This window comes from Phyllobates terribilis, unplaced genomic scaffold (assembly GCF_046119375.1).
Source record: "Phyllobates terribilis strain yellow unplaced genomic scaffold, ASM4611937v1 Scaffold_4__5_contigs__length_816908805, whole genome shotgun sequence".
NCBI lineage: Eukaryota > Metazoa > Chordata > Amphibia > Anura > Dendrobatidae > Phyllobates > Phyllobates terribilis.
This window is the reverse complement of record NW_027362764.1, coordinates 642,833,546-642,860,061: the sequence shown is the minus strand read 5'-3', so window position 1 is coordinate 642,860,061 and position 26,516 is coordinate 642,833,546. Positions and strand designations below refer to the sequence as shown.

Below are 26,516 nucleotides of genomic sequence, written 5' to 3'. Positions count from 1 at the left end.
CATCATGTGGGAGAAGTCCGGCAACAAAGGGGACCAAAAGCCTCCCATGTGGAAGCCCCTCCCCTGCAAGCCAGGCCTGGTAACTGACTCTCAATAACTGCTTAAATCTTTTGTACCATTACTATTGTTTGCATCTCTGACCATTATCTATGTATAACCTTTATGTATATAGTGTAATGTCTAGTGTGCCCTTAAGGCAATTAAATATATAATTTAACCTTGATCTACGAACTCTCACATCCGTTATTCGGTCCAAAGAACACGCTACCGGGGCTGGTTTCTGGGCTGATATAATTCCCGCTAGAACCGGGTGATTCTAACAGAAACTGGTGGCAGCTCTACCAGGCCGACAAGGTTCTGCATCACTGGGGCTAGTTAAGGGCCTCTCAGCCTGTCAGGGGTGTGAGCGAGTGTGGTGCCACGTCAGTGACTGAGTAGGCTAGCTCTTCTCACTCCCGGTGCCTTCTTGTACCCATGTGGACAGGGGATGCCTGTGTAGAACTGTACCAATCTGACCTTACGCGTCCCCGAGGGGGTGCGGAACGTCACGTTGGTGCAAAGGGCACATCCGTATCACGGGTTCCATCTGACGTAACTGTGACGCCAGGCGGGTGGTGAGGTGCAGATCCTTCACAAGTGGTGGAAGCAGTGGGATTCGGCGGGATCTCTCTGGTGCCATTCATCACAAGTGGTGGCAGCGGTGGGATTCTGCGGGATCTCTCCAATGCCATTCATCACATTGGTGGTAGCGGTGGGATTCTGCGAGGTCTCTCTGGTGCCATTCTTCACACCCCACCAATCCAAAAAAAGACTGCTCACAAGTGCTCACTTCAGAAAGTAGCAGTGCTCAGTTCCTGCACGATCGCACCAGCATAGCGCTGTATTATCTCTTAGTCTTACTATTGAGCCCGTACACCACTCTGTCCAAAAGGTCTGACCTGCAGCACATTTAGGGTGGAATAAAAAATAAATAAAATGATAGGAACTTTTTAAAATGTATGGTTTCTGACAATTACTGCAGCTGCTGACTCAGTGTAAGACTAAAAGCTAATACCGGCTTTTCTCCTTCCCCTGAAGAGAGGCTAGCAATACATAAACGTAAAATGACAGGACCTGGAGGGGCTGGATGTAAGTAGCTGATATGTAATTTTAAAGTTCAGTATTTCTTATCCCTACAGCTCGTCACTTGCTATAAGATAATGGAAATTGAGTAAAGTTCTATTCAGCCGTTTCCTTGTTTATATCAGCTTGTGAGAAATCAAAATGGTCATTATTCATTCGCTCGTTCACACAAGCGTATAACACGGCCGAGTGATGTTTTATTTAATAGCACTAGGACCAATGTTACACTGTGGGGCAGTGTAAATCTGCGTTTTTTTCTCATGCCGATAAGTTTCTGCGAGTGGTTCTGTAAATCGGATCACGCACACCCATTGAAGTCTATGGGCGCAAGTAAAACATAGGACTGCACTCGGATGTCATCTGAGTGCAGTCCAACATCCGTGGACTCCGTCAATGGAGAAATTTAGTTATCTATCTTCTCCGCACCTGTGATATGATTCTCTTGCATCAGAATAAACTGACACTCGGCTCAAATTATAATCAGAGTTTGCGCCGAGTGTCATTGCCATAATCGATTCAATTCTCTTGGAAGAGAGAATCATCGCTCGTGTGAGCGAGTCCTTGCAAGGATTGTCATCCAGATCTGCTGCTGTCACATTTTCATGTGACAGGATATCATTGCGGCAGCTGGAAATAGAGACTGGTGGGGTACCAGGTAACATCAGAATTAGAGCAGAAGAGGATATGCGAGATGAGTATTGTTACTGCTATTGTTTCAAACCAATCTGAAGATTTTGCGATTTCCTTAACTTCCCAACGAGTTTAAGAGTATGAAAAAGTCCCTGTGAGAGCCAACAATTTCTTTTGCTGCTTGGAAAATAGACTATGAGAAAAATATATATTATGAAAAATAGAATTTTACAACAAACTGGCAGAAGAGGCCAACTCGGGGCGTTTCTGGTAATAGAGTGGGGAAAATAAATATTTGATTCACTGCCGATTTTGCAAGTTTTCCCACTTACAAAGAATGGAGAGGTCTGTAATTTTTATCATAGGTGCACTTCACCTGTTAGAGACAGAATCTAAAAAAAAATCCAGAAAATCACATTGTATGATTTTTACATAATTAATTAGCATTTTATTGCATGAAATAAGGTATTTTTCGGACTTTGAGACGCACCGGACCATAAGACGCACCTAGGTTTTAGAGGAGGAAAATAGAAAAAAGATTTAAACAAAAAATGTGGTCAAAAATCCATTGTTATGGGGGGGGGGGTCTGCTGCTGACACAGTTGTAGGGGTAATGTCTCCCAATTCTGTACTAATATCCCCCATCCTAGTATAAATATGCCCCCATCCTGGTATATATGGCCACCCCATCCTGATATACGTGGCTCCCATCCCCATCCTGGTATGCATGTCATCCGCATCCCCATCCTGGTATGCATGTCATCCGCATCCCCATCCTGGTATGCATAGCACCCCAATCCTGGTATGCATGCCACCCCCAACCACATCCTGATATGCTTGGCACTCGCATGCCCATCTTGGTATGCATGGCACCCCCAACCTCATCCGGGGATGCATGGTACCCCCATGGCCATCCTGGTATGCATGGCACCTCCATCCACACCCTGGTATGCATGGCACCCCCATCCCTATCATGCTGCACACAGAGAATAAAGGATCATACTCACCTTCCCTCTGCTCCTGTTCTGCTGCCAGGAGCTGATCTCACTGTGTAAGCAGCGCGTGACGTCACTGCCATGCGCCCTCACATGCTGAAGTCAGCTGCCAGAATATTCTCTGCTCCCCACGTCCGGGACTATGGGCATGTGGAGCAAGGAATACTCATTTTCCTTAATAGAACGCAAATTGTTAGCAGCCCCGTCGGCTCCTGCAGCGGCTTCGCTATTAAAAAGAATAAATATTCACTTTTCTCCACTCCCATGGGCGTGGGGAGCAATGAAGCAGTGAATATTAATTTTCTTTAACAGCGGGCACAGTGCTAGCCCCACCTCCTACTCCTGCCTCCTGTGACCCGCTCCTCTACCTCTCCCCCCACACACCCCACCATCCACAGCTGGACTTTAAGGTACCATATGTTAGAACCTTGTTCTTAGGTTTTTTCCTTTGCTGGTCACATGACCTTGTTGGCCTATTTAATCCTGCTCCGCCCTTCTGGCTTTGCTGGACTTCATTGTTTAACTACTTTCTAGCTAGCCTGTGCTCTGTATCTGACTCTGTTACTTTGCTTGGTCTACGGACCTCTATGTTCTATATATTTTGTTTGTTCGTCTGTCTGCTACTATTTCTGTTAGGAGGTGTCCCATTTTCCTCCCAGTCCTTAGTACTTGTAGGGATTCCTTCCCCACATCTATAGGTCTCCGTACAGACTAGCTTAGGACTTTAGCAGGTCTGATCGCAGGATCAGGTCCCCTGTTACATCGTAGGGATTAAGCTGAGTTCTATCGTAGGGACAGATCTCCTCTCTTTCCTTAGCTCTGGTAGCAGAACATAACAGTAAGTCCAGCCCAGCAAATGCTCTAAGGAAAGTTTTTTTTTTGTGTTCCATCATGGTGTCGGTTCTGGATTTGGCTAAACACCTGCAGGGACTCTCTTTGGAGGTGACTGAGCTCCGTCAGCACGTGAGTAACTGTCCTGGAGCACGTTTCTTGGAGCCTAAGGTACGTTTGCCGGATTTATTTTTTGGTGAACACCAAGAATTTTTTTCATTTAAAAATGCTTGCTTATTGTATTTTCGTTTGAGACCCAAGTCCTCTGGGGATGATTCCCAGCGTATAGGGTTTATAATGTCACTTTTGCGCAAAGAGCCTCAGGAGTGGGCCTTTTCTTTGCAACCTAGTGATACATGCTTCAGTTCAGTGGATAGTTTTTTTTCTGCTTTGGGACTATTATATGATGATCCTGACCGTGTCTCATCAGCTGAGACTGAGTTAAGACGTTTGAGACAGGGATCAGGTAATGTGGAAAAATATTGTACTCATTTCCGTCGATGGTCTACTCAAACAGGGTGGAACGATTCTGCTCTGAAAAGTCTATTTCTTGCTGGGCTCAGTGAAAGGGTTAAAGACCTGCTAATTGCTTATCCTACACCTGAAGATTTGCAACAGGCTATGCAATTAGCTATACGGGTGAATAGGAGACTGCGTGCAAGGGTTAATGAGAGCAAATCCTCTGCTATGTCAGTTTCTGGTTATGAGAATGTGTGTACTAACAGTGGCGAATCGATGGAGATTGGAGCGATGGCACCTCGCTCTCAAGAAAAAGATCGCAGATTTTCTGAAGGCTTGTGTTTCTATTGCGGAAAATCTGGTCATTTAATTAAAGACTGTGAGCTTCGTATCAAGAAAGAAAAAAAAATGGTCAGTCATGCCCGTATTGCCTGTTTAAATTCCAAGGGTGTATTTTTAGCTGCTTCCACGATTGCTCAGGAAAAATTAATGGAATTTCGGGTGTTTGTTGATTGTGGGTCTACTCTGAATGTTATTGATGGGGGATTCTTGGAAAGACTCAATTTAAAACCCGAACCTTTATCATCCCCCATTGCTGTGGTTTCTGTGGATGGTTCCCCTTTGAAGAATATTACTCTCAAGGTCTGTGAATTTCCTCTCACTATTAATGGTGTTCACCATGAGAAATTGGATTTGGTAGTGTTGAATAACTTGCCTTCTCCAGTAATATTGGGATTGCCCTGGTTAAAATTTCACAATCCTGTACTGGATTGGTCTACCAGTGAAATTAAATCCTGGAGCCATAAATGTTATGACAAGTGTTGTAACGGGCGTATTGCAGCTTTGGATAGGGGAGAATTGCCTGTTCCTATTCAGGATTTTTGGAGAGTTTTTTCTGAGAAGGAATCGCAGGTTTTGCCTCCCCATAGAGACTATGATTGTTCTATTGAATTTGTCCCTGGAGCGACTCTTCCTAAAAGTCGTTTATTTAACCTTACTATTCCTGAGAGAAAGGCTTTGGAGGAATACATACAGACAAGTTTGGCCGCCGGTCACATTAGGCCCTCTAAGTCTCCTGTGGCGGTTGGATTTTTTTTTGTAAAAAAAAAGGACGGCGGTTTACGTCTTTGTCTGGATTTTCGTGAGATTAACAAAATTACTGTACGCAATCCTTACCCACTGCCATTGATTCCTGATCTGTTTAACCAGTTAATGGGGGCCAAGTGGTTCTCTAAAATTGACCTTAAGGGGGCATACAATCTGTTGCGCATGAAGGAGGGTGACGAATGGAAGACTGCTTTTAACACTCCTGTGGGTCATTTTGAGAATCTGGTTATGCCTTTTGGTCTTACTAATGCTCCTGCATTTTTTCAGAATCTTATTAATGACATCCTTAGACCTTTGATCGGCAAAAATGTGGTTGTGTATTTGGATGACAATTTGATTTATTCGCCGGATCTGGAGTCTCATTGGCAGAGCGTACGTGAGGTATTACAGTTATTAATGGACAATTCGCTTTTTGCTAAGCTGGAGAAATTTGAGTTCGCTGTACAGAGAATTAGTTTTTTGGGCTACATTATCTCCAGAGAAGGTTTTGAGATGGACCCGGTTAAAGTTCAAGCTGTACAGGAATGGCCTAGGCCTATTGGTTTGAAATCGATACAGAGGTTTTTGGGTTTCGCCAATTATTACAGAAAATTCATAAAAAAAATTTCTAGTATTGTCAAACCTCTGACCGATCTCACCAGGAAAGGTGCTGATGCGGTTCAGTGGTCTTCTGAGGCCATTGAAGCTTTTGTGTATCTCAAGGAGAGGTTCACCTCTGCTCCCATCCTTATGCAGCCTGATGTGACTAAGCCGTTTTTGGTTGAGGTTGATGCTTCCTCTGTGGGGGTTGGCGCAGAATTGTCTCAGGATAACGGGGATGGATTACATCCCTGTGCCTTTTTTTCAAAAAAATTTTCGGAGACTGAACTGAATTACGATATTGGTAATCGGGAATTATTGGCTATTAAACTCGCATTTGAACACTGACGCCACTTCTTGGAAGGTGCGGAATTTCCCGTTCAGGTTCTTACGGATCATAAAAATCTGATATATCTTGATGCTGCCAAGCGCCTGAATGCCCGTCAGGCTAGGTGGGCACTGTTTTTCTCGCGGTTTAATTTCTCCGTTACTTACATCCCTGGTACTAAGAATGTTAAGGCGGATGCCTTGTCTCGCAGTTTTTCTCCCATAGTCGGTGCTGAGAAAGAGGAGAACATTTTACAAGAAGGTGTTGTGATAGCTGCTTTGGACTCCATTTTGGAAGATGAGATTCTTAAAGCATAGGAGAATGCCCCATCTAACACTCCTCATGGGAGGTTGTTTGTGCCTGGGACCTTTAGGAGAGATTTGTTTGTTGAGTGTCACGAATCTCGGTTGGCAGGTCATCCTGGAATCTCTGAGACCAAGAGACTGGTGGGTCGCAGTTTTTGGTGGCCTGGATGGCAGAAGGAAGTCATTAAGTGGGTGCGTCAATGTACTATATGTGCTAGATCTAAGTCCTCACATACTCCTGCTGCGGGGTTGCTTTGTCCTTTGGAGGTTCCCAGTGCTCCTTGGACACATTTGGCTATGGACTTTATAACTGACCTTCCCCCCTCTGAGGGTTTTACTGTCATTTGGGTGGTCGTGGACCGTTTTAGCAAGATGTGTCACTTGGTTCCCTTCGTCAAACTGCCCTGCGCTAAAACTCTCGCTAAGGCCTTTGTCAAGGAAATTGTCAGACTTCATGGCGTTCCTACTGACATTGTTTCTGATAGGGGTCCTCAGTTCGTGGCTCGTTTTTGGCGTGCCTTTTGTGACAGGTTGGGAGTTCATTTGTCGTTCTCGTCCGGATATCATCCTGAATCTAATGGCCAGACAGAAAGGAAAAACCAGGATGTTGAGCAGTTCTTGCGTTGTTTTGTGGCAGACAATCAAGAGGGGTGGTCTGAGTTTCTGCCACTTGCTGAATTTGCTCTGAACAATCATACATCTTCTTCTGCTGGTTGTTCGCCTTTTTTTTGTTGTTCTGGGAGACATCCATCTTTTGGGTCGTTCTCCAAGTTGGGATCTGCCGTGCCTGAGGAGGAGAATTTTTCCGGTGATTTGGAGAGAGTTTGGACGGATGTGCGTGGTAATCTTCAGGAGGCCAACAGAAAATCTAAAGACTACTTTGATAGGAAACGACAGGAGGATTTGTTCGCTGTTGGTGACATGGTTTGGTTGTCCTCTAGGAATCTGCGGTTGAGGATTCCTTCTAAGAAATTGGGTCCCAAGTTTGTAGGGCCCTTTAAGGTGCTTCAGGTTGTCAACCAATCTGCTGTTAGGTTGGAGGTTCCTACCTCCTGGAGAATTAATCCGGTATTTCATGTCTCTCTGTTGAAAAAAGCTGTTGTATCGGATTGTGACGCCTCTGCCTCTGTTCCTCCGGTGGTGGAGGACGGGGAATATGAAATTTCTCGCATCCTTAACTCTAGACAGTATAGAGGTAGTTTGCAGTATCTTGTGGCCTGGAAAGATTTCGGACCCGAGGATAACTCTTGGGTGAGGTCGGATGATGTTTCCGCGTCCAGACTTATCAGAGCGTTTCACAGGAGATTTCCTGATAAGCCTGGTCCTAGGGGATCCGGAGGATCCTCTTAGAAGGGGGGGTACTGTTAGAACCTTGTTCTTAGGTTTTTTCCTTTGCTGGTCACATGACCTAGTTGGCCTATTTAATCCTGCTCCGCCCTTCTGGCTTTGCTGGACTTCATTGTTTAACTACTTTCTAGCTAGCCTGTGCTCTGTATCTGACTCTGTTAGTTTGCTTGGTCTACGGACCTCTATGTTCTATATATTTTGTTTGTTCGTCTGTCTGCTACTATTTCTGTTAGGAGGTGTCCCATTTTCCTCCCAGTCCTTAGTACTTGTAGGGATTCCTTCCCCACATCTATAGGTCTCCGTACAGACTAGCTTAGGACTTTAGCAGGTCTGATCGCAGGATCAGGTCCCCTGTTACATCGTAGGGATTAAGCGGAGTTCTATCGTAGGGACAGATCTCCTCTCTTTCCTTAGCTCTGGTAGCAGAACATAACACCATACATCTGGACTATAAGATGCACCCCTCACTTTCCTCCAAAATATTGTAGGAAAAAAGTGTATCTTATAGTCCGAAAAAGATGGTAAGTATTTGATGAAATAGAAAAACAGAACTTAATATTTGGTACAGAAACCTTTGTTTGCAATTACAGAGGTCAGACGTTTTCTGTAGCTCTTGACCAAGTTTGCACACACTGCAGCAGAATTTTGGCCCACTCCTCCATACATATCTTCTTCAGATCCTTCAGGTTTTGGGTCTGTCGCTGGGCAACATTGAGTTTCAACTCCATCCAAAGATTTTATATTGGGTTCAGGTCTGGAATCTGACTAGACCATTCCAGGACCTTGAAAGGCTTCTTATGGAGCCACTCCTTAGTTGCCCTGGCTGTGTGTTTCAGGTCATTGTCATGCTGGAAAACCCAGTTACTACCCATCTTCATTGCTCTTACTGGGGGAAAGAGGTTGTTGGCCAAAATCTTGCGATACATGACCCCATCCATCCTCCCTTCAATACTGTGCAGTCATCCTGTCCCCTTTGCAGAAAAGCACCCCAAAATATGATGTTTCCCCCACCATGCTTCACGGTTGGGACGGTGTTCTTGGGGTTGTACTCATTCTTCTTCCTCCAAACACGGCAAGTGAAGTTCATACCAAAAAGTTCTATTTTGGTCTCATCTGACCACATCACCAAAGACCATCTTGATGATGATGATCCAGAGGAGGCATGGAAGAAGGTGAACTTCAAACGGGCCTGGACATCTGCTGGTGTAAGCAGGTGGACCTTAAGTACCCCGCAGGATTTTAATTCATGATGGTGTAGTGTGTTACTAACGGTAATGTTTGAGACTGTGGTCTCAGCTCTCTTCAGGTCATTGACCAGGTCCTCCCGTGTAGTTCTTGGCTGATTCCCGACCTTCGTCAGAATAAACCTTACCCCACAAGGCGAGATTTTGCATGGAGCCCCAGACTGAGGAATATTGACAGTCATCTTGTGTTTCTTCCATTTTCTAATAATTTCGCCAACAGTTGCTGACTCCTCACCAATCTGCTAACCTATTATCCTGTAGCCCATCGCAGCCTTGTGCAGCTCTACAATTTTTCCCCTGGTGTCAATAGACAGCTCTTTGGTCTTGGACATGGTGGAGAGGTTGGGGTGGGATTGATTGAGTGTGTGGACAGGTGTCTCTTATACAGGTAACAAGTTCAAACAGGTGCAATTAATACTAGTAATGAGTGCAGAGTAGGAGGGCTTGTTAAAGAAAAACTAACTGGTCTGTTAGGCTATGTGCCCACGATGCAGAAATGAAGCAGAAAATTTCTGCAGCATTTCTGCATCTCCCTGGCAGAAAAAAACGCATGCAGATTGTGCATGCGTTTTTCCTGCAGAATACATGCGGATCCACATGCGGGTTCACATGCGTTTCCGCATGCAGATTGACAAGCACTTTCCAGGCGATAGCATCACTTGGAAAGTGCTTGACAACTAGGTCACACTGTATAAATCCATGCAAACAGCATGGATTTATACAGTGTGAACCGTAAAAATTAAAACAAATAAAGCTATACTCACCCCCGATGCCCCGGCGTGGCTGCAGCGCTGCTTCCTGGCTGGTTCCCGGCTGCCGGCATATCGCGAGACACAGCGGTGAAGGGCCTGCGGTCACATGACTGTGACGTCACCGCAGGTCCTTCAGCGCTGCTGGCATTCAGAGAGAAGCCTCCGGACAGGTGAGTATAAACTTTATTTGTTATTTTATTCTTTTTTTACAGGTACAATGGTACCCAGGTCTGGATGAGAGTCTCCTCTCCTCCAGAACTGGGTACCATCCGCACATAGAGACGCATAGAAGCCGCTTGTAAAAATGTACAGTCGCGGTTTCTGTGCGTCTCAATGCAAGTCAATGGCGGGAGTTCCGCTGCGCTTCCGCAAAATTAAATGACATGCTGCGGATTTTTGTACGCAGCATAAACGCTGCGGAAAAATCCGCAGCATGTGCATACAACATGCGGAATCCCCTTGGGGACCATGGGGTGCGGATTACCTAGCATTTTACAAGCGTTTCCGCTGCGGAAATTCCGCAGCATAAACGCTTGAAAAACGCTACGTGGGCACACAGCCTTAGAGCCAGAATTCTTGCTTGTTTGTAAGTGATCAAATACTTATTTCTTGCAGTAAAATGCAATGTAATTATTTACAAATCATACAAAGTGATTTTCTGCTTTTTATTTTTAGATCCTGTCTCTCACAGTTGAAGTGTACTTGCGATAAAAATTACAGACCTCTCCATTCTTTGTAGGTGGGAAAACTTGCAGAGAAACAAATACTTATTTTCCCCACTGTATTTCCAATGCAAAGATTCCCAATTCCAATGTCATTATGCATCTACTGAGCGTCAGGAACAATGCAGTCCTACAGTACTCCAGTAAACAATATTAATGTGAAGTTCCATTTTCGCCACCAATTTTTTTATTTATTGTTGCACACCATCCAAAATGTATCAACTGTTTAAATGTTTTTCATGCCTGCCAGTATGTAACTATAGTAACAGATTGATAGACTGTGCATAATCCAGGATCAGACTACACAGTGGTTATTTGTAGTCTGTTACCATGGCGACATCATATGACGTGTACACACAATCAGTAGAAGATTTCTAGTCTATGCATAAAGTTGTTGGTTGTATTCTTAAATCTTAGCAATTTTCAAATGATTGTGAATGTTAAAAGAATCTGTCACCAGGTTTTTGCTACCCAATCTGAGAGTATCATAATGTAGGGGAAGAGACCCTGATTCCAACGATGTATCACTTACTCTACTAGATGCAGCTGTTGTGACACAGAGTTCTTAGATGTAGCATGTAGCAGAGCTCAAATGCTAACCCTGCCCACACCACAGCTTTCTGTGTAAATTGTCTATTGACAGTGAGCTGCTTATCACAGGAGGGGGTGTGGTTGGACCACTTGGAACAAGGCAACAAGTCACAGCAATGATAATCTCCTAGTGATAAAATCTTCATTGTAAGTAAAAACAGCACATACCCTGATAAGTGACACAATGAATTCAGTGTTTAAACCTCAATCTCATGCTGTCCTCAGATTACATAGCAAAAGCCTGCTGACTGTTTCCTTTAACAAAAGATCAGCACCATATACTAGGAGACTGGGGGTTACATTATTCTGTAATATAATGGAAAAAAATACATTTTAAACTAAATGGCTACATGATTTTACTAAATGATGGAGTCATTGAAGGAATGTTCCATAGTAGATTTTTTGTGTGGAAAAATCTGACACATATTTGCACTAGATTTTGCTGCAGAAGTTTGTGGCTAACAGGGCTATGGAGTCAGTAAGCCAAACCTCCGACTCCAACTCCTCAATTTCCATGACACCGACTCCAACTCCGACTCCGACTCCCTCATACATGGCTCATGTTTAAGTGATAAATTTACTGTAGCACAGATTCATCTCAGCTAAAAGTCTTAGCCAGTGATGGCGAACCTTTTACGGACCGAGTGCCCAAACTGCAATCCAAAACCCACTTATTTATCGCCAAGTGCCAACACGGCAAATTCACCTGAATACTGAGGTTTTAGTTTAGAAAACACAGCTCATACAGAGAGCAGACGAGGGCAGCATAGAGCAGCCACAGAAAGGAGCAGGGGTCTGAGACCGCAGAAATAAAGAATGTGCTCACCCCCATCTTGTTATATACCCCCATCCATGTATATATGCCACCCTCCCCAATCCATGTATATATGGCTGCCCTCCCCCAATCCATGTATATATGCTGTTTCCCCTCCATTCCATGTATATATGCTGTTTCCCCCACATTCCAAGTATATATGCTGTTTCCCCCCCATTCCATGTATATATGCTGTTTCCCCCACATTCCATGTATATATGCTGTTTCCCCCCCATTCCATGTATATATGCTGTTTCCTTCCCCCCTCCCATTCCATGTATATTTGCTGTTTCCCCCCTCCATTCCATGTATATATGCTCTTCCCCCCAATTCCATATATATATATGCCATTTCCCCCCCATTCCATATATATATATGCTGTTCCCCCCCATTCCATGTATATATACTGTTCCCCCACCCATTCCATATATATATGCTGTTACCACCCCCATTCCATGTATATATGCTCTTTCCCTCCCCCAATCCAATCTATGTATATATGGCTGCCTTCCCCCAATCCATGTATTTATGCTGCTTCCCCTCCATTCCATGTATATACGCTGTTTTCCCCCATTCCATTTATATACACTGTCCCCCCCATTCCATGTATATATGCTGTCCCCCCCATTCCATGTATATATGCTGTTTTCACCCCCATTCCATGTATATATGCTCTTTCCCTCCCGCCCCCCATTCCATGTATATATTGCTGTTTCCCTCACCCCCCATTCCATGTATATATTGCTGTTCCCCCCTTCCGCCCCCCATTCCATGTACAGTATATATTGTTGTCGTCCACCCCCCGCCGCCCCCATTCCATCCTGCTGGCACCGCTGTTCATATAAAAAAAAAAAAACATAATACACCCTCCTACTCACCTTCCTTCCTCTCCCGCGCCGCGTCCTCTCCTGTAGCCGACATTTGAATCCAGCGTCCTAGCGACGGGGCCGCATGACGTCACTGCCATGCGCCCGGTCGCCTGTACGCTGACATCAGCTGCTGGCCTCTGATTGGCCGGCGCTGGCCTCTGATTGGCCAGCAGCGTGTATTGCGGCGCATGGGCCTGGCAACTCGTGCGCTGCAATACACTTCAGCTAGATGTGTGTCAGAGAACGCACATCTAGCTGAAGTGGGGACTGGCATCGGCGGGCTCCCAGTACTCACCCGCCGGGCCAGGTCCTGATCCAGTGGCACTAGTGCTGGGCCAAGCCGCGGGTGCCCTTAGGGAGGGCTCTGCATGTCAACTCTGGCACGCGTGCCATAGGTTCGCCAGCACTGGTCTAGACCCTTAGATCAGGAATAGGACAGACATTTATAGGACATTTCATAACTTTCCCAAATTCTTATGAAAAAATATTCCCCACAAACTGCATTGAACTACTGTACCCAATTTATTATATATTTTAGGAGTCAGAGTTGGTCCATTTTATACCGTCTCCACCAAAATGGACACAGACTCTGACTCCAAAACTCCGACTCCACAGCCCTGGTGGCTAACCCTTGGATTTCTCCCCCGGTTTGACATCATGGAGTGTCTGCAGTCAATGGGGCAGCCATGTGTGGCTACTCTCCGCTGTTTCCGGGCAGACTGCGCATGGGAATTTACTTCTTCTCTTTTAGCTAGTTATGGCCTTACCAGTTGCCGATGAATCGTGGGTCGCTCTGCTCTATGTTGACAATGGTGCGGGGATCAACATAAAATCCAATAAGTACTCCACCTAACAAATAGCCGGCTGCTGGACCAAGGGCACCCATGACATACATGATTGCTGTAAAAACAAAACCCATAAGAATGGTATCAGAAAGTGCAAATTCACATTAAACGTATAACACAAAATGTTATTTTTTATTACTTATTGTGATAAATAAAACAGCCATGGTTATGATGATACATGATATAAAAAACAACTGAAACCAAAGACAGGAAAACTTTCGAAATATTGAAATTCATTAATAAGTCATGAAGCCATAGAATCATATTTAGCTTTTTGCCCCTGAAAAAGAGAGGTCTCTGAAGACTTTCTGAAATGATCCACAGCAAATCATATTATATCTCTGCAGAAAATACTGTCAGGAAAAAGGGCAAAGAATCCAGGTCACTGCAAGCGAAACTTTCAATCATCTCAGAAACAAAAATATTTCATGAAACTATGACCACGGCCATGATGATTCATCTGCCAAAATTGCCATATACAGTGTTGCATCTCTATTGGAAAATTGACCTTTAAAAGAATGTACTTAAAGGGGTTTTCCCATGAACAAAATATCATTTTAATCAATAGATCTTGGAATAATAATAATTTCCACAATTGAATGTATTTAAATAAAATGTTCCTGTGCTGAGATAATCTTATAAATGCGCCCCTGCTGTGTACTGTGTAATGGCTGTGTCTGACCGTACAGGGACATGGTCTGATCATACCACATCTCCTGGGCAGGGGAGGAAGGAAAAGTGGATACAGACATTACAGCACGGAATCACAGCTGATACTTTCTGTGAGGTAAAACATTTCCCTGCCTGTTTTTAAACAATTTTTTACCTCCCAGTAAGCAGCAGCTGTGATCCCATGCTGTCCTGTCTGTATCCACTTTTCCTTCCTCCCTTGCCCAGGAGATGTGGTATGATCAGACCATGTTCCTGCACGGTCAGACACAGCCATTACACAGTACACAGCAGGGGCACATGTATAAGATTATCTCAGCACAGGAACATTTTATTTAAATACATTCAATTGAGGAACTTATTATTATTCCAAGATCTATTGATTAAAATGAACTTTTGTTCATGGGAAAACCCCTTTAAATCCCAGTCAACAAAAGATCACCAATTATGTTGATACAATTTGATACCTTGCAATCTTGATATCCCCCCTTTAATGAGTTGCTTTACATGACAACCAATTTCTATCTGTCCTATTAGAACATAATGGATGTCATAAAAGAAAATTGTCCACTTCCACTTGGGACTGTTCTCTGGCAAGAGTGATAAACAGCTGAGGAATAGCTTGAAACCCCCACATTTCAATTTTTATTTTATGGGGCAGGCGGACCCTAAGGCTATGTGCCCACGTTGCGGAAATGAAGCATATTTTTTACGCTTCTCCCTGGCGGGAAAATCGCATGCGGATTTTACATGCGGTTTTCCCGCCAGGTAGAAGCGTTTGTGAGGCGTCTTTGCAGCGTCTTTGCATGCATTTCCGCATGCGGGTTATCAAGCACTTCTCCAAGTGATTCAAGCATCACTTGGAAAAGTGCTTGACAACTTGTTCACACTATATAAATCCATGCAACCGGCATGGATTTATATCGTGTGACCAAGTAATAGTTTAAAAAAAAATCAGAATGGTAAAAAATAAAAAAATAAAGTTTATACTCACTTTCCGATGCATTCTGTGCCCCGTCCGGAGTCTTGAGCGGCTCACTCTGTTGTGTGCAGGACCTTCGGTGACGTCACTGAGTCATGTGATGGGTCACATGACTCAATGACGTGGCAGGTCCTTCACACACCTCGCGACGGCGGGAAAACACCGGGAAGACATCAGAAGATAAGTATAAACTTTATTTTATTCTTTTTTTTACAGGTTCTTTGGTACCCAGGTCTGGATGAGAGTCTCCTCTCCTCCAGACTTGGGTACCATCCGCATGCGGAAACGCAAACTTAATGAACATGCTGCGGATTTTTGACCGCAGCATATACGCTGCGGAAAAATCCGCAGCATGGGCATTGACATTGCGGAATGCCATTGGGGACCATGGGGTGCAGATATACATGCGTTTTACAAGCGTTTACGCTGCGGAAATTCCGCAGCATATACGCTTGTAATACGCAACGTGTGCACGCAGCCTAAGGCTCCAGGCCTGAGAGTGACTGCAGCCTCTATACTCCCTATAGATATGGCCCTGCTAAATCCATATGTGCATCTCCACTACATTGGTTGTATCAGCAGAAAGGTATGGTGAGATGTGGCTTCACACAGTGATGACAGTTCATAGCCAGGGTGTTATTGAATAATTGTGTTAAAGGGAATGTGTCATCAGAAAATGACCTATTGTTTCAATCCATTTTTTTTAATGTTTTTTTTATGCTCAGATAACGGTTATATAAAAGCAAATAGGGTCTGAATCAGTCTATAGCGGCTAATGTTCATATGAATAGCAGGAAGTAGGAGTCTAATATTCGACCTAAGGGCCAGTGTGAGAACTGCAAGATTTTTATATGTGTAGATCAATAGATAACACTCAGATGCGAAACCTGGACGATAAAGAAACCAGAGAGAAGGAGACTCGACACTTTCAAAATATGGTGCTGGAGAAGGATGCTATCAATACCATGGATGGCAAGAAGGACAAATAAATCAATTCTGGAACAGATGGAGCCAGACATGTCACTGGAAGCAATGATCACCAAGCTAAGACTTGCCTACGTTGGACACATCATATGACTAGAGCAATCACTGGAGAAGGCCATCATGGTCAGAATAGAAGGAACAAGGCAAAGAGGAAGACCAGCAACTCGATGGCTTGATACAATCAATATAATGGCGGCAATGACCCTGATGGACCTATCTAGGCTTACACAAGATCGATCTTTCTACAGAGAGTTCATCCACCAAGTCACCATGGCTCGATGGACTGCTAGACTGATAAAAATAAACATAAAAAGTTTAAAAAAAAAAGTAAAATAAAAAACCTCATTTAAATAATAGGTCGTTTCGTTTCTGATCACACATTCTGCCTAAACTGCAGCTCATTGTGTAGATATTCAGCTTCTAAATGTGACTGAGAATCTCGGTATCTCTTCTCCACTCTATACATAAAGGGAAAATCTTGGTGGGAACGGAAATACCAAGTATATTAAATGTTTCATAACATCAATAATACCAAAAAGACTGGACAACACCTCTAATACCAGTTACTAAGTCAACGACAGCGTTATTATAATATACTCACAGGAGTCCTAGTCCCCAAAAGGGAACATGATGTAATTTTGCAGTCTCGTGCACACGTACATATTATAGGCCCAATATCATTGCAAACGGATCTAGTAATTTAAATGTGGATCATCTCACAGAGACATTCAGTTTTAAAAATAAACTGGCGGGGTGATCAGAGGACTGCCGCCACAGGGCCAGCTCCTCTAACCCCCAGCAATAAGCTGCTATTGGCATGGAGAAGCTACGTCTGGCTACACATTCCTCCTGCTGTGGCCTCTGCATTGAAAATGTGATATTACAAGCCAGCCCTTCAAAAAATTGCAAGCCCAGTACAATCTGGCTCATAGAGGGGGGTCCGAGAGGTGAACTACGACCTCTATATGCCCTAGAAGCACATACGGTCAGGGACTGTCATGGTGGGAGCATGATTTTGGATAATGAAAAGATAATAAACTTGAAATAATAGCATGATGCATATACTGACAGTATCTGTTATTAACCCATGGCCTTGAACACTAAACAGCCATGCTTCTCATTTTCTCCACAAATCTGAAGTCATTGGCCATGTAAGAATACTGAACATATAAGGAAGGAAAGACTGTCTCAGCACCTCTTTAATTATGGCCATAATAACAGAGACAGATCCCAGGTAATAGATAGTGTTTAATTGGTTATTTCCGATTACTATCAATCAGATACTAACCCCTTGGAAATTAATGAATCCAATCAATGACTTAAGACAATCATTTCATCAAGGACAGTGTCAACTCTTAAAAGTAGATACACACCATTACCCAAGGGACGTCTGCGCTTCTATGTATCTGCATTTGTTACTTCATGGATGGAGGCTCCAGAGTCTCACAAGGAAAGAGTCATATCTTCAATTACCAGCAGCAGAACTGAGGTGCAGCCACATTGTACATCTGCTGACTGAGCACAGCCGCTCATTACAGGATGGAAATGCTGACATCCAGCCAAACAGCCATCCCATTACTATACACTCATCAGAAGAGGAAACATTTATGGATGGGAATCTCCACAGTATAAATATTCAATCTCATTTCAATGCTAAACATTTATCTTGTAAATTGCATATATCACATGAAATTCATGAATTATATGCAATAGTTTTTGGGGAAAAAGCATGTCCAGACAGCTCGCTATTTAGATCCATGGTGCTGCCCATAGGATTCAGTATAAAAGTTTGTCTCTTTGAGGAATCCGCTTTTGGTAGAAGAATCCTACAATGGAATAACCTGTGGGGAATATTCAGAAGTATTCAATTTCTTTCAGCGCCACTAAGGAAACAGAGAATTACCCAGTTCTCATTGGTGTCAACAGGCTGTCCATAGAAAGCAAGGACATACCGGGTCCTCCTGAGTGAGCATTACTGCTGCGCTCAATTCTGAGGGTTCAGAATAGGAGACCTCTTAGATTAAGGCATCATTCACATGTCAGTATGATTAATTAAGGAGTATTAATTATGGCCATAATAACAGAGACAGTTCCCAGGTAATAGGTAGTGTTTAATTGGTTATTTCCGATTACTATCAATCAGATACTAACCCCTCGGAAATTAATGAATCCAATCAATTGGGCAGAATTTTGCATCAATGTTTGTATGCAAAAAACATTGAATTTGTAGCCATGGGCAGCTCAGTGGTTAGCACTGTATGATGGCCCAGTGGTTAGCACTGTTGCTTTACAGCGCTGGGTCCTGGGTTCAAATCCCACCAAGGACAACATCTGCAAGGAGTTTGTATGTTCTCCATGTTTGTGTGTGTTTCTGCCCACATTCCAAAGACATACTGTTAGGGAATGTAGATTGTGAGCCCCAATGGGGACAGTGATGATAATGTCTGTAAAGCGCTGTGGAATATGATGGCGCTTTTTAAGCAAAGCATAATAATAATAAAACCAGAAGAAAAACTATAATGCATCTGACAAGCATATAAAAGTGTAGAAGGTAAGGGGATATTCATCTAGATTCACAAAAATATATATATTTACGATTCAATACCATCAACATATAATGGGTGCACAGTTAATACTCTTACTGTGCATACAATATTCACAAAACATATACAAGAGGGTTCCACTGAGTAGCAGAAAGTATGAAGTATATAAACAGAATTGCAAGCACTTAGTCGAAAATCTATCTGACATGTGGACACAGCAATCCTACATGGCGTTAGCAGTGTTTTCAAACAGAGATTGATTCCATCTAGGTGCTATTGTGCCCTCAATAGTGTATGCTAGAGCCCAGGTTAGGTATCATAAATCACGTATATGTTTCCCTTGATCCTGCTTAATGCATGCAGGAAGCAATCCCAAATGGTTTTAGAATGGCATAATTACCCAAGGACAGAGCTGGTATCCAAAAGAACACCCCTAACGCACGTTTCACGTCTGGCTTCTTCGGAGGGGTCTCCCTCATTTCCTCTTATTTTTATGTTATTTGTTGTCTATTTACTTAATAAAATTTATTGAAATTCTACATGGCTTTATACTCCTAGATTTTCTTTGTAGGTGTTGTTTAAGTTCCAATAGGAGAGCCTTTGACTTTTTAGGTCAATTGATAGGTATTATGACATCAAATGGGTTGTCCAGAACTGAACTGAACAACCATGGTCCAAATAATAGTCATAGTGATTACAAGCAATCTTTCAATATATTATCTTAAAATGTGACATTATAAAATGATCTATTGGTTTAATCAGTTTTTTTCTGTTACATGTATAGGTATTTTTTTACACATCATGACTTATATTAAAACACAAAATTTGTAATCTTGCAATTTTTTCGCTGACCACTGAAGCTACTTTAGACTCATACTTCCTGTCCTTTCAGGAACAGTGTTCAGCAGACTCCTTATCATCAGAGGCAGGATTCCAAAGGTAACAGCTCTATACAAAGCTGATAACACAGGATCCACCAATCACAATAGGTGATATCACATCTCCCCCTCCCTTTACAATGACCATTTACACATGCTCATTAGATGCTTCAGTACAAAAGATAGTCTGTGTCAGTCTACTGCTACTAATGTGCACGTGAATTTCTTGAAACAGGAAGAGTCTAAAATAGCCCCATTTCTAATTTTTATTTTTAATATAGACTGATATGGAAAAAAAGAAATGTTACCAAAAAAATAAAAATATATATTCAACACAAAAAAATTAATTACAGGGCATCTGTGATGTGCACAAATGCCCTATAGCCCTCTATCCGTGAAAAAAAAAACTGATTGCCCTCATACAGGAAAAACTGATGTGTGTATGAGGCCTAAGAAGGAATCTGCTACTGCACATGCCAAACTGTCGACTCCAGCCCGAGGTGCCCTCTGCGCATGTACAATTCCAGACAGTCAATTAGAGCAGCCCAATCTTATAATCAAAATAAATGTTTACATTATTGGGCTTTCCCATCAATATACAAAGCGATCCAATAAAGCTTTCACATCAGACTTGTGCTCTATTATAACCTCGCTGTACACATGTAGCACCCTGAGGATTCGGCTGCTACAGGGGTATTGCACCTCAACCCAGAGGTGTGATATTCCACTCCCGGGTAAGGATGGAGTGTGGAACTGAGCTCAGAAAGCTGCATGCACTACACACATCCCATTTCCGAGGAGCAGACCAACGGTACTCCCACTTAGAAATGTGCAGGTACGACCGAGTCTGTTCCTGGCTGGAGTGGGAGGGGGTGGTACATCCCAGTAGTGTAGGGGCAGATAGGGGGAGCAGCCTGGGTAAAGATAGGAGCTCATTGGGTGCTGGTCACCTGAGCTCACACATAGAGGGAGTATTTAAGGTGGGCACCATCTAAGATCAGGGTCAGTCTGTCAGTCTGTGAGAGAGAGCAGAAGAGCAGAGCAGCCCCAGCCCAAGAGTGAGAGAGGAGAGCAAGAAAGACCCAGAGGGGGAGACAGAAGGAACTCTGAGAACCCAAGTACAACCCTAGGGTGAAGAGTTGGCAATAGGGTACCGGATCCCAAACTGGTGGGGGCTAAAGCATACCTCAGCCAGAGACCGGAGGCCGTGGGCAGGATCTGCCACGGCCACCCACCACATCCACCCTGAAGGCAAACCACGTGTAGGGTCAGGGAACCCAAGGCCAAGGGTCTCCCAACAGAAGGCCCGAGGGAGCTGGACCTAGGTGGATCCCTGGTGGGGACGGCCAGAAGAAAGGACAAGAAGGAGGGCTCAGGGACACGCTCCGGACTTGCTTGGGGGTTGGCTGAATCCAGGACCTGGTGGACGCAGCACGGCTCGGGTGGTCACTCAAGGCCGGAGTGACCGGAATACCTGCAGTAAGTAAACACCCTGAACTGCACAACCCGACTCTGTCTTTAATTATCATCTACGCTGCACCACCACAACCCCCATCCTCTGCACCTGACCCCCTGAGGCCATACCCCTCCCGTTGGGGGTTATACTATCTAAAGCTGCACCAACACCATCAGCCTCAGCGGTGCCTGCTGCAGCGGCGGCCGTAGTGACCGCAATCCAACGGGTGGCGTAGTCGACATAACGAACTTTGTAACATCTGTAGGACTGCCACATACTCTGAGCTTGACACCCTGGGCACGGACCGGGTCACAGCCACTCGGAGACTACAAACCCCCATCTGATCCGGCTCCGGGTATTCCCCTAAAGAATATGGCCCAGGGGGCGCGTCAACTTTGGCGTAGTCGGCAGGATCTCGTGCCCGCAACACCCGGGTACTGCGTGCCTGAAGAAAAGAACAAGTTTACCTCAAAAAGAAGTCTCCCGCCGGTCCCGGAGGGTCCCCGCCATCGGACTCCATCACAGATCGATTCCCGCCGGTTGTCCGCCATTAACAGCTTTTTCCCGCCATTTGCAGAGTTTCCCGCCACTGGGAGACGATTCCCGCCATTTCCAAAGGTTTCCCGCCTTGTCAGAGCGGACGCCATTATGGGCGTACCAGAGGATGGCAAGAGGCCGCCTCCCATCGTGGGCCAGGACCGAAAATGGCGCCAAAAGTGGAAACCGCCCCCACCAACAGAGACTGTGATGCTAGAGGTGTCTGTCAGCGTGAAAGAACTGCCCCTGGAGCTGACAATCACCAAGTGGCCCCGGGACCGCCCTCGAAGTGGGAGGACTGAGAACAAGAGAGCAAAGATGGGTGTCGCCTGGAGCAGTCTGGAGAGAGCGCACCCGGAGACAAGAAGCCTGGAGCAGAGTCCAGAAAGAGCCTACCCGGAGATGGAGGGAGAGCCAGGCAGCACCGACCCAGTGGTCAGGAGCCTGATGCGGGCCGCCACTCCAGGCAGCACCGACCCAGTGGTCAGGAGCCTGTTGTCGGTCGCCACTCCAGAAGACCTGCTGGAGACAACGGAAGGAGAGCAGAGCAGCACCGACCCGTTGGTCAGGAGCCTGCTAGAAGCAACGACCCCACTAGGCTTAGTGGAGATCCTAACACAGCTCCCCCGAGATCGGGAGTGTGCACAGACTGCGCTGGAGGGCCTCGCACGGAGGATGGCCCGGGTGCAGCGAGAGACGTTGGCGGAGTGGAGCCGTGAGATGGTCCAGCAGACAAGAACTCGTCAGCGGAGCACGCCACCCGAGACGAGGAGACAGACCGCCTCTGAGGATGGCGCAGGAGGACTGAAGGCCGGAGACGGCGCCGAGAAGGGAGCCGAACGAAAGGAGGCAGGTAAAGGGGACGTCTCTACCCCAAACCGGGAAACCGCGTACCTGCCCCAGCTCCCCGTCGCAGAGCCCGAAGTACCCCCTGCCGTGCCCGTAACCGCAACGTCACCGCCACAGACTAGGCCTCAACCGGAAGCCGCAGCCGCGACCCCTGTGACGTCACACGCCTCGACCCCGAGCGTGACCAAGCAGGAAGTACCACCAGCCTGGTCGCAAGGCCTAGTACCCCCGGGCGCCGCAATACCAACAGCGCCCCCTACCTCCGCGGAGCCACCGGCCTGGTCGCAGGGCCAAGTAGCCCAGGGCGCCGCCGTCCTTACGGTGCCCTTCACTTTCCAGGTGCCCCAGGCCTGGCCGCAAGGCCTGGGCAACCCGGGCGCCGCTTCCACCACCGCGCCCATAAAACCAAGAGTGCCGCATCTGGGAGAAGATCTGTTTGCCCAACATACGTGCCCGGATGGGCAGCCCTTTATATGGCCACCGGAGTTTCACCATCCCCGACTCCGGAAAGAGAGACCCCTAGACGAACCCCTGATTCCGGTTCCAAAGCCCGTAAAAAGGACCTCGCCCCCGCTAGAGGAGGCACAGTTTGAGTGGGACCCCACCGGAGAAGATCTCATGGGGTTCACTCAGGAGACCCGGGCAGCTGCAGCGGAGCGTGCAGAGTGCTGCCGGCAACAGCTCGAGGTCTTTGAGAGGGAGCGGAGAGAGAGGCGGGTCCGGGAACAACAAGCCCAAATAAAGAGCGCGGAGCAGAAGAGCCGGGCCAGGAGGAGTCCCCGTGCAGCTCATGGTCCCCCTTCCACCGGGACTGTGATCAAGTTCAATATGCAGCACGGGTGGGGCTTCATCCGAGATCACCGCACCCCAGGCGACGTCTTCGTGACAAGAAGAGACGTTGAGTCCCACCTACCGGAGGGACACAGAGGACGTGACCTGTATATAGGGGACGAGGTCACCTTCACCCGGCACAAGTGTGCCAAAGGACCCTACGCCCTCAATGTGCATCGCCTGACGGAGGAGGAGCTGCGGTGTGAGGAGGAGCAAGAGGACCCGGACGGGTCTGAAGCTAAAGTGAATCACAAAGAAAGAGCAGGAGGACGTCGTCGTTGAGTACAGCAGAGTAGAAGCTGTATATAGTTGCCCGTCGGGGCACAGTGAACCGTTGCTGCTAATATAGTCCCCGTTGGGACCAGAGAATTGAACTGTTACCCGTATTTCCCTTAATCCCTCTGACCGAGGACTGAGAGCGGTCATCCCTTTCCTAAATACCTGGCCGAGGACTGAGAGCGGCCATATCCCTTGTATATAGTTGCGCTTCCTAAAGCGCCCCCTACCGGTTTTATAGGAAAACCATTTTTCTAGAGAAACTGTTGCACTTTTCCCGGGCACACGTTGCACAGTGTCCGGAGGAGGAGCTAGAAGCAAGAAACGACTACGAGAAAGTTTTATATGAAAAGTTTTATGATGTTTTATATATGTTTTATATGTTTTTATTATGTTGTTTATGCAAAAATTGTATGTTTTGGTGTTGTTTTATATCTTACAGCCCGAGGACGTGCTGTGATTTACCAGGGGGGAATGTAGCACCCTGAGGATTCGGCTGCTACAGGGGTATTGCACCTCAACCCAGAGGTGTGATATTCCACTCCCGGGTAAGGATGGAGTGTGGAACTGAGCTCAGAAAGCTGCATGCACTACACACATCCCATTTCCGAGGAGCAGACCAACGGTACTCCCACTTAGAAATGTGCAGGTACGACCGAGTCTGTTCCTGGCTGGAGTGGGAGGGGGGTGGTACATCCCAGTAGTGTAGGGGCAGATAGGGGGAGCAGCCTGGGTAAAGATAGGAGCTCATTGGGTGCTGGTCACCTGAGCTCACACATAGAGGGAGTATTTAAGGTGGGCACCATCTAAGATCAGGGTCAGTCTGTCAGTCTGTGAGAGAGAGCAGAAGAGCAGAGCAGCCCCAGCCCAAGAGTGAGAGAGGAGAGCAAGAAAGACCCAGAGGGGGAGACAGAAGGAACTCTGAGAACCCAAGTACAACCCTAGGGTGAAGAGTTGGCAATAGGGTACCGGATCCCAAACTGGTGGGGGCTAAAGCATACCTCAGCCAGAGACCGGAGGCCGTGGGCAGGATCTGCCACGGCCACCCACCACATCCACCCTGAAGGCAAACCACGTGTAGGGTCAGGGAACCCAAGGCCAAGGGTCTCCCAACAGAAGGCCCGAGGGAGCTGGACCTAGGTGGATCCCTGGTGGGGACGGCCAGAAGAAAGGACAAGAAGGAGGGCTCAGGGACACGCTCCGGACTTGCTTGGGGGTTGGCTGAATCCAGGACCTGGTGGACGCAGCACGGCTCGGGTGGTCACTCAAGGCCGGAGTGACCGGAATATCTGCAGTAAGTAAACACCCTGAACTGCACAACCCGACTCTGTCTTTAATTATCATCTACGCTGCACCACCACAACCCCCATCCTCTGCACCTGACCCCCTGAGGCCATACCCCTCCCGTTGGGGGTTATACTATCTAAAGCTGCACCAACACCATCAGCCTCAGCGGACCCTGCTGCAGCGGCGGCCGTAGTGACCGCAATCCAACGGGTGGCGTAGTCGACATAACGAACTTTGTAACATCTGTAGGACTGCCACATACTCTGAGCTTGACACCCTGGGCACGGACCGGGTCACAGCCACTCGGAGACTACAAACCCCCATCTGATCCGGCTCCGGGTATTCCCCTAAAGAATATGGCCCAGGGGGCGCGTCACACACTCTTGCAATTTCATTGCTTTGCTATGCAGGGGAGGGGAACAGAATAGTTAGAGGGCAGTGTAGTGGGTGGAAACACTTCTAAGAAATGGTGGGAGTTCAGAGGGAGGGCAAAAGCACTGTGGGAAATATAGTTAGTGCGGAAAGAAGTCAGAAATCGTCTGGATACAGAAAAGAATAGAAAAGTATCAAAATGTTATTTGAGAAACAACATGTGGGGGGGTGGGGATATAATTTTACAGTCTTTGGAAAAAACATTTGGGCTTTGGCCAAAACCTTTACTAATAGTAAAGTTATATAGCTTGCTATGGATTGTAAAGAAATGTATTTGGAGCAATTGTCAATTCACTTCCCCCACAGAATTTCAACAACTGGAGTAAGTAATTGGGGTTGTCTAGCTTTGGGGTACAAGTCTGCAGTCACATCATGTGCACTGCATGCTGTGATTATTCTCCGGTCCCAGTCATGTGACCGCAAGTATGCGGTTTACATACTTCTGGCCACATTCAGACTAGACTTGTCCAGCTTTGCTCAATTCACTTGTATTGAGAGAAGCTACACACATCTAGTTGGCATGTGACCGCATGTGTGCAAATAGCATACTTGAGGTCACGCGCTTGCTTGCTCCCGCAACAAATGAAACATTTTTTAAACAGGTTTTATTTTTAATATGAAATACAACATTGCTGAGCATTGATGTGTATGGGGGACAAACCAGAGTATAGGGATAAAAATCCAAATCTTTTTATTGAGTAGATATATATTAAAACATCAAACAGTTATTGCACAATATCATAAACATTGACAGGTAACAGAAACAGAATACACCTGGCTATACTCTCTATTACACAGTACGCAACTGATAATTATATATGTACTAAATAGAAATTTCATTATCCAGACTTTACTGTTCCTCTTTTTTCTATTACTGTAGGTATTATCTATAAATTCTTTGTAGTGGCCAGTTAGACATTATGTAATAGGGAACCACTGTGGATCAGTTGCTACAAAGTTGCCTAATATAGCGCAAAAGGAATTAACCCTTTATGTACCTGGAGAGAAAATCAATTTAATATATTTTCAAGATTACGAAGGAATATTCATTTCAGTTATGGTAATCTAAGATAGACACCTCAGACTGAAATTGGTCCGGTCACGGTTGCCAACGGTCCAGAGATTCCAAGGAAGTCCGTAAAAACTGGTCACTTTATTGCCCTAAATTTTTTAGGCGTTCGTGATTTTTTTGAAGCTGAAGAAACGTATACAGATCATTTTGCCTGTAATTATCATAATTTTACAGATTACA

At 45.7% G+C, this 26,516-nt stretch overlaps 1 protein-coding gene across 2 annotated transcripts in view; it reads right to left on the bottom strand.

Annotated features, from left to right (window-relative positions):
- Positions 1-26,516, bottom strand: part of SLCO5A1 (solute carrier organic anion transporter family member 5A1) — a 157,283-nt gene that overhangs the window by 61,287 nt on the left and 69,480 nt on the right. For both annotated transcript variants that reach the window (XM_073679417.1, XM_073679418.1), the window contains exon 3: positions 13,463-13,595. In XM_073679417.1, the coding sequence (XP_073535518.1) occupies positions 13,463-13,595 (133 nt within the window). The remainder of the gene's footprint in view (positions 1-13,462; positions 13,596-26,516) is intronic.